Source organism: Bactrocera latifrons, unplaced genomic scaffold, assembly GCF_001853355.1.
Source record: "Bactrocera latifrons isolate USDA-ARS-PBARC rearing strain unplaced genomic scaffold, ASM185335v1 scaffold_132, whole genome shotgun sequence".
Taxonomy (NCBI): domain Eukaryota; kingdom Metazoa; phylum Arthropoda; class Insecta; order Diptera; family Tephritidae; genus Bactrocera; species Bactrocera latifrons.
In genome coordinates, this window is record NW_017534764.1 from 589,002 (window position 1) to 598,238 (window position 9,237).

General features: G+C 36.5%; 1 protein-coding gene across 1 annotated transcript; it reads right to left on the reverse strand.

Annotated features, from left to right (window-relative positions):
- Positions 1-7,698: 7,698 nt before the first annotated feature.
- On the reverse strand, positions 7,699-9,042 carry LOC108965036 (the record flags this gene model as incomplete). Its single annotated transcript, XM_018927197.1, has 2 exons — positions 8,397-9,042; positions 7,699-7,946 (listed from the first exon to the last, which is right to left on the reverse strand). Coding segments are annotated over exons 1-2 (894 nt in total), but the record flags the coding sequence as incomplete, so codon positions are not given.
- Positions 9,043-9,237: the final 195 nt, after the last annotated feature.

Consider the following 9,237-nt stretch of genomic DNA (forward strand, 5'->3'; position numbering starts at 1 on the left):
ATCAATCTGAAATTCACACATAGGCAGGTAATACTCGAATATATGTGTTCAGCTTTGATTTGTGTCAAATAATTACTCGCACGGTAAACATTCATTTTAATTTTATCCCATAGCAAGAAAGCCAGACATGMAGTACATATAGAAGACAAGTATACACGTTACCCACATTGTTATTATTTTTTGCCGTTTTAGAAAAGAATTTAAATACAAGACAAATACGTGACCACCTTGTAAAAGGTGTATCCGCCACAACCGGTCGAAGTAAATTTATATTTTAATGTTATTCATTAAAGTGGTATCTACAAGTTAGTAAGTTATAGATGTCACGACTACTTAGAAATGTAAAGCATTAGTGTGTGTTGCGACGAACAGTATCTCCGAGATACGAGCCGCTTATAAATCAATGAATTGTCGCCATCTCATATATGCATTAGGCACCTGGTTTGTAGCTCGTATGTCGGTACCTAAAAGAAGACATATTCATATGGAGGTCTTTCAATGGTGTGGAAACAAAAGGGTATAATTTTAAAATAACTTAGTGACTACAGTGTTTATATTCCATTCTTCTTTTTGTAATTTGAGAAAGGAATGCAAATCAAATACGTAGCTTATTAGTATGTAAATCGAATAAATAAATTGAATAAAATATGGTCACTATAGTTGACTCCGCAAAGAGTTCATTGCCAATGCCAGCGATACTGATCAGCCTAGTTCTAGTGAAGCCACTACTTAACGGTAATGACGTATACTTGTATACGGATACGACTGAAAATCAACAGCAACATAGCCTTTCTGAAATGGGGAAGCTGCTTTTTACTAAGTATTTTTGTTTATCATAATTACATTTGTTCACGCATTAATGTATGTCAATCCGACTTTTATGTAAAACTTCACAACAGTTGCTGTTACCAAAATACGAAGGTTAATACTGATAGGGGTTGCAGATATACCATGGATCTGGTGTTCGTCATACTTAATATTCAAAACTAAATTGTTTAATTTAAAGACATCATATTCGAACAGTGGGACGGAAATAACAAATTAAGATAAATATTTTGCGAATACTTTTAGAAAAAAAATTAACTAGCAACAATAATTTCACTAATATTTATTATTCTACAAGTATATGATTATGACTATATCAAAACATAGAATGTTTCACTTACTTCTCATATGTGTAATAACATTAGGAATAAGAGTCTACAGTGGTTTTATTGCCATAGATAACTATAAGGTCGATTTTAGATATACTTGTGCCCACAGTTCATGAAACTATTAATGATTTTGTAAGATTTCCTGTGGTTTATTTTAAAATTTTTATTTTCATTTTACTTAACAAAAATTAGAAAAGAAAATAATTGTAATGACAGTTTTGAAAAAAGTAAGGAGCCATCGAAATAAACAGAGAGGCAAATGTCGAAAGTATATTTTTTATTTTAATGAAATGCTTTTTAAACGATTTTTTTACAATTTTCCACAGCACACTCATAACTTTGTTAAAATAGATATAATTCAGTAAATGTAGCAAATAWTTCCCCCTTCAACTTTTTTATACTAAATTTCGGAAATTTCCACAAATGTCAATAAAATAATATTTTTCAACGTCTAACAAATTACTTTCACAAATTATTTTATTATACCTAACCTGATCAAATATTAAATCACAGGGCTTATTTTGAGAAAATATTTCAGGTTTTGATGATTAACCCCCTATTGGAATCAAATGGTAGACTGTACCCAGATATCGCCGACATCATTTTATATGATTGGTCCATACAAACTACTTTTGAAACGGAAACGAGATTTTTGAGTAAAATTAGATATTGTATAGATTGAAATTCAAGATATCTGCACATTTGGTTTTTAGTGCAATTTTAAAACTTTTCGCATAATTTTCCCCATATTTTTGGTAAGGTCTTATAGGGCAGATCATGTGATAATCATATGCGCGAAAAAAGTACGCAGAACCTAATCATGATTGGAAAACAAAATTGTGATTACTAAAACACCGATAATTACGTTCAATCTGTACTCTCGAAAGCATCAAACTTGGAAAGACATCAAGGGTAACAAAGAAGCTTTTTTGCAGAGCTGTATAATAGTTTTAAATACATGTATGAATAATAAAGATAAATRTTGGGTATGGGTGTAATATGTTGACAAGTAACACATTTGCCTCTTCTTATAGAAGTCACTTTATTTGTTTGAGCTGTAGATTAAAATGTTAAATATACATTATTTGTGACAGTGACATTTTCGACAGAAACTAATCATAGTCGGATTTATTAAGGGAAAATAACTTCAGTTAATTCAATCATGCACCATTAAGTTTTATTAATGTAAATGTGCCTATGAAATAAATATTTTTATTTAAAAATGCATGGTATTTCATATTTCAAATTTAAACTTTACGAATTTTACTTCAAATTCTCATGGCACGGACACGTGTTGGAAACGAATGGTGCGACCCCTTCATTACAAAGCTACACTTGCATGTCATAGTAGCACAACGCAAAAACTTGCTTCATTCATTCATTAAAAATAAATGCATTATATCTGTTTTAATTGCTTGTGTAACGCTCGCGGCCTGTTTTCTTTCAATCAAAAAATGCATTTCACTTACACTTATACCAAGCTACRCGAAAAGCCTCCTGCAAGGATGATTAAACAAAACAGTAGTGATAACGTCTGTAAATACGTTATTATATGCTTATAAATGTTTAGTATAAATTCGTGAGAAATTAATTCTGAAACTATAGTAACATAAAGACTATAACTTATTGCAGATTAATTCTAAGGGTAGGTATGATACATAAAATTTCAGGTTCTTAAAACAAGGATGGTGGGTATATATAGTAGTAAGTTATTATTTAATTTTATGAAACTGAATTAGTTTTTTCAAATTAATATCGAATTGTATATATTAGTTTTACAAACAGTAACAGTATCGAAACATTGACTGTAACTTAAAGCAGATGAGTAAGAATTTAGATCTAATTCTCAATAAAACTGCAAAATTCTCTGTTTCTCTTACCTCCTTTTTCAAATAAGTTGTATATAAAATCATATTACGTAGTAATAGTTTCAACTTAAAAGGAAACTTTAACATTTTGGAGAAAGTTTTTTACAATGAGCAGCTGTGCTGTCAATAATATGTGACATTTTTTAAAGCTCTAACAAGTGTAACGTTATTTTACCAGTAAAAGCTTAAAATAGCTCCAATATATCAGGAATAAAAGCTAAGAAAATACCTGAAGATGTAATATGCCAAYCAGAGGATCGAAACCCAAGCAATTCTTTATATACATAAAACATATATAACTCAGATACTGATCGAAATTATCGGTTTATTAGCAAGACGAAAATCATTGTATGTAGTATTTGGGAGTTGGGGTAGTGTTGACCCAAATCGGTTGTCATTTTTGGTCATAAGATGGTATACTTTAAAAGAATTATTAGTGCAAATTTTTGTCCCGGTTATATTAATTACTTCTTGATTTGTACACTGGAAAGTGAAAGAATTAAATGGAATTTGAAATTGTGTTAGTAGGTGTGGCTGTGGGCCGATTTCATCCATTTTCACACTATAACATAGGAATATAAGAAGAATATCACATCACATGGGATACTTTGTAACAAATACTATATCTTATTAAAGTGCTTAGTTATGGCATTTTATATGTTTTCCGTTAATTGAGTTTTGTGGGATTTTCTACTCAAGTTAAAGCTTGCACAGATGATGGACGGACAAACAGATAGTTACCCGGATTTCAGCAATTCTTGTCGTTCTTGTCAGTGGCGGATTCCGATGCGGGAAATGGGGGAACTGTGATGTAGACCTATACCCCATAATTTATAGTTTACTTCGCAAATTCCGCACACTTTTTGTGACGAATTCGAGCTCTGAACGCTTTTGTTCTACACTTTGCCGCATGAAAACATGACTGAGGACGAACACGCTCCAAGATACATATATTGATCGGCCTAGCCCAAAAAATAAAGACATTTGAATTTAAACTGCGTGCGTCGAAGAATTTGGAGAATTATTTTTTTTTAGGTTGGTAGTACTTTCAGTCACATGTTTTTTCAATTTAGTAGGGTTTGACAAAAATRTCTCTCTATTTCCAATGAATATTTACAATATCATTGAAAATTTAATATATCTTATATCGTTATTTATTATGAAACTATGCATATTTTTGCATGTTATATGAAAGATGAGTTACTCAAATGAAAATTTGCTGATTATGGGCGGCAAAAGAGTACATGTGTGAACGCAGCCTAATACAGAACACTAAAGTGAGCCACAATAAAATTCCTAATTCGCAAAGTAAACAAATAGGAAAACTGCAGCAATTGMAAAGACTAACACTTACATTTACCAGTTTCCACTGCAGGCTATTTCTATTTTAGCTTTCGTCTTTGAGGTAAATACGTACAAAAATTCAAAAACATTCACGCCTACTTTCATATACAATATATAAATATCGGCTATTTAACACCTTCTTAGGTATTTTAAGGAGACATCCGAAATAAATTTTAGCACAGCTTAGTTCAATTGCCATTTTATCGACTTTGGTGTAGTAGAATAAAACGCCGRGGTAGAAAATTATTTAAATCTTGATTATAACATTTTCCTTCCTACAAATATTTTCAAATTTAGGCAACATGTTGCTACAGAGTATTATAGTTTTGTTTGCCTAACGGATTTTTGTAACAAACTAATTGATATATGTAAATAAAGAGTTAGGTATACACGAGTATAAATGACCAAGATGATGAGATGAGTTGAGTTCCGGGTGATTGTCTGTTCGTCCTTCCATCTGTGGAAACGACAACTTGAGTAAAAAGCTAGATACCCTGACGAAATTTGATAAAAATGAAATTTCCATGGAATCCAATTAAGGTTGGTATTGCACAAAATTGGATTGTTGCCTAGCCCACAAATTTCCACTAAACGGAAACTTATAGACTGTACTATATAGGATTTCAATAGGCATAATTTCCATATTTCACGAAGCTCTTAAGATATAGCAATAATTTTGCTAGGTACTTCCTTCCACGATGTGAAAATGGGTAAAATTGGCATATAACCACTCCCACGTCCCATATAACAGAATCATTGAAATTTATACTCGAGATGGTACAAAAAGGCTTCATAGAAATGGGTGTGACATCACCCAACTTTGGGCACAATCCTATACCTCAGTAACTACTTGCCCACTTCCAATATATGATTCCTTCACTTTACACTTTATAAATCAAATCAATGATCAAAGTCAAAATAAAACTTTGAACACAAATTGTAGTTAAGGTAGGAATTCTAACGTCCTTTGGATATGGTGTTATATATATTTAACGAGCTGAATCCGGATGTCTGCCTCTCTGACAATATAAGCAGCAATATGAGTAAAATTTAGAGATCTTCATGAAATTTTGTTCATGTTATGGGCATAATCGGACCACTGCCACGTCATTAATAAATTGCCATTACTAAGCCGTAAATTAAAGTAACGAAAAACATTTATAGTTTGAAATTTGAAGTGGGCGTGACCGACTTCTTATAGGTTTAGTATATATAATATGCAAAAAGTAACCATTTTCTGGACCTCTTGCCACAGCGTGAAAATAAGGTAAATCGAATGATAGATAACCGAATTGGTAAATATCATTATAATGACATTTCCATGTTACAGTTCGAGGATAGACGAAATTGGAATACATACCTAAATCAGCTAATTTAAGTTCCATAGGTTTTTTCACGGTCCAGTATATAAATATAATGAAATGAAACTTTTCACGAATAATGCCTTTAAGGAGTACCATCTCAGAAACCGAAAATGAGACCCCCGAAACTTAGACCTCACTTTTAACCTAAAATATCAGTTAATATGAAATACACCCAACGGTGTACTTTAGACCCTAAACTGGATAAAATCGGGAGAAAATTTTCTCTAATCCCCCATGGTTGAGTATAATAAGCATAAGCATCAAGTTTAACAATAAGAATAATACTGTAGATTTAGTTAAGATCGCAGAGCCTTAGAATCCTGAAAATAAAATGCAGGAAAAATAATTATCGATAATCTGATTATTAAGTTAGCAGGCTRTCTTGGATACACTGCAGTTTTGACGAAAAGCTGGACACATGTTATATTCATTGTAATGTTTGTTATTTCAGTTGACTCTACGTCAAATATACATATATTCACGGTTTCAGCTATTTAGGTTATTTATTTTTTTATGAGAAATATAAATGTTAGACGTGCTTTGCGTGTTCGGAAATTGCCTGCTGTCGAAAAAAATGGATTAAAGAATTTGCATTGGACTTTGGTTTCGATGTTATAACCATATATCCATGATTCGGCACCAGTTATTACTCTCTTAAGAAAATGTGGATCGCTATTGACGTCATTCTACAATTTCATTTGAACTGACCTCGTATATGTAGCATATGRGGTTTAGGGGTATTGATCCCATTTTTTCAATTTTTGCCAATAAGGTACCTGACTTGGCTTCATGACAAGCTTATACCGTTTTATCATTTTTAAACGCAGAGATACAACACTAGGAGAAAAGTACACTCACTAAATTTAATTCAGATAACCAGGCCCAGGAAACGTGCTGTTTCGACGGGGTCGGACCAAAGGGAGGAGAGTGTTAGATGAGTAGGGTTTGTGGGGCATGCAAACAGTTAGCCAGTATCATGCGGGGACTCGTTGCATCCAGGACATACATTGGGTATGTCAGGGTCGATTCTGGATAAGTAGGAGTTTAACGTGCTACAATATCCAGAACGAAGTTGCGCTAGGGCCAATCGCGTTATTCGCGGCAACTGGAGGCGGTGAAGGTGTTGATGGATCCACTGTGAATGGCGGTCAGTACCTGTCGAAAGTCACTTGCGTCCGAAGTCCGGTGGACGTACTGTACGACGTCGTCGACGTAGTCAAGGAAGGACCTTTTGATGTTCCTAAGAGGCGGCACCGCTCCAAGCAGATGGCTGCAAGGGTGATTCCTACGGAAACATCCTACCAGGAACTGTCTGGAGAAGAGTTCATTATGCTGCTTTAGAGGAAGCATAAGCGTCTCACTATGGGKGTGTTCTATGAGAGACATCAAAAGGCATCCCGTCGTGGTCCGGAGTGCAGTATTCTGGCAGGTCTGAAGTTTCCTCATCTGCGTTGCACTGCATCCAGGCGACCATATTGGTGCTGCGTAGTTAAGGACCGGCCAGCCGATTACCTTSGAAGTTGGCAACAACCTTTCTTTGTCTTTTCCCCATGTGCTGCCGGCTGGCGACTTGAGGATCTTGTTGCGGCTCTGTACTTTGGTGATAACCGCGGTCATATGAAGAGAGAAGGAGCATAGAMTATCGAAAGTTACTCCTAAAATCTTAGGGTTATTGACAGTCGGAATTTTGACGTCATCCACTTAAGCTCAAGTCTATACCCCTTCGTCCAGTTCGTAAATATGGTTGCTATGGATTTGGTGGGGGGAAAGTGTGAGCAGTGAGGAAACGAGAAAGGTCGGAAAGATAGTTGTTTACCTTCGAACACATTCCATCGATTCCATTGCCCGACGTCAATATCGTGCAGTGATCTGCGTACGAGGTTATGGAAACCCCTCTGGTGGTTGTGGGAGTTTCGAGATGTAGAAGTTAAACAGTAGCGGGGAGAGGACACTACCCTGCGGAACCCCCAGTTTAATTCTTCTCAGTTTAGATGYTTCACCTCGAAATAGTACGGATGACTGACTACCATTCAAATAGTACATAGTCCACCTCTTAAGCCCTGGACTAAGTGAAGTTTTTTCAATGTCCTGCMGTAGCATTGTTTGGTTGACTGTGTCGAGAGCTTTCGACAAATCCAACGCTACGAGGATCGTCCTCTCACAGGGTGGTTTCTGGTTGAGGCCATGGACTATCTGAGTGTTTATGACGCTAAGTGCTGTGGCGGTACTGTGCACTTTATGGAATCCATGCTGGTGACTGGCTAGGCTCAGGTGGTAGGTGAAAGTCGGGAGTAGCAAGGCCTCAAGTGTCTTCACTACTGAGGAGAAGAAAGTTATYGGGCGATAAGATACCCCTCATCGGGTATTTGAAGAGTGCTCAGCGACAGGTTGAGGGCCTTGGTGAGATAACTTACTCCTTTCGAGCCTGTTTTATCATGTTTTACCATTAGCATATTCATTCCATCAGGGCCARTGGATTTGGATGATTTTGCTTTCTTGAGGAAACTCTGAACCTCTTCAACGGAGAAAGTAAGCGGTGCGCAGTTGTTTGGCATTTTGCGCAGCCATCGGTTAACACATCTCTTAGCTTTGTCTACCGAATGGGGCAGTGTAAACTGCCGGCTAAAATAGCTCGCGCACTTCTTCGGGTCCGAGGAGGCAATGACCATTGAATTGAACTTTATCGCGGTCGTCATGTGTCTTCGGATTAGACAAAGCTTTGACAGTTGCCCAAAGCTTACTCACACCGGTGGAGAGGTTGCAGGACTTCAGGTGCTCTATCCRTTTCRTCCGCTTATGATGGTTTACCATACGCCGAATCTCCAAATTGAGATCCCTTATTCGGGGATCCCCGGGATCGGGATGGCGTAAGGTGTCGCGCTCATTAGCTAAAACGGCTGCTTCGGCTGGGAAATTGAAACGGATTTCCGCTATTCTTCCTGCCGGAATGAAGTGAGTGGTAGGTGCTGCGATCACCTTGCGGAATTGATGTTCGCTAACGCATACRTCCGTAAGAATGGGTAGAGCGTTGAAAGTGCTCTCGGTAAATTCCGTGAAGCCGACCCAATTAGCTTTTTTAAAGTTAGTATGGTTGTCCACAGAAACGAAATCAGGAGACTTCTCGATCGAGATAATTATGGGAAGATAGTCTGATGCGAGAGTTAGCATAGGTCGCCAGGTTATGCTATTTATCAGACCACCACTAGCGATGGTAATATCAGGCGAGCTATTACAGTTGCCCATAATTCTGGTGAGGACTTCGTCACTCATTGTGCAGAATGTCGAATAGTCAATCTGTTCCGCCAGCTCCATCCCCCTACGATCATTTGACAGGCAGGAATGCCAAAGATCATAGTGCGCGTTAAAGTCGCCTAGYACCAAACGATTTTCACCACGAAGTAGCGCATCTATATTCGGGTGATATCCTGTAGGGCAACATGTAACTGGGGAATGTATATATTAAATACTTCGAGCTCGACATCGCCTGACCGGATAGCTATACCCTGA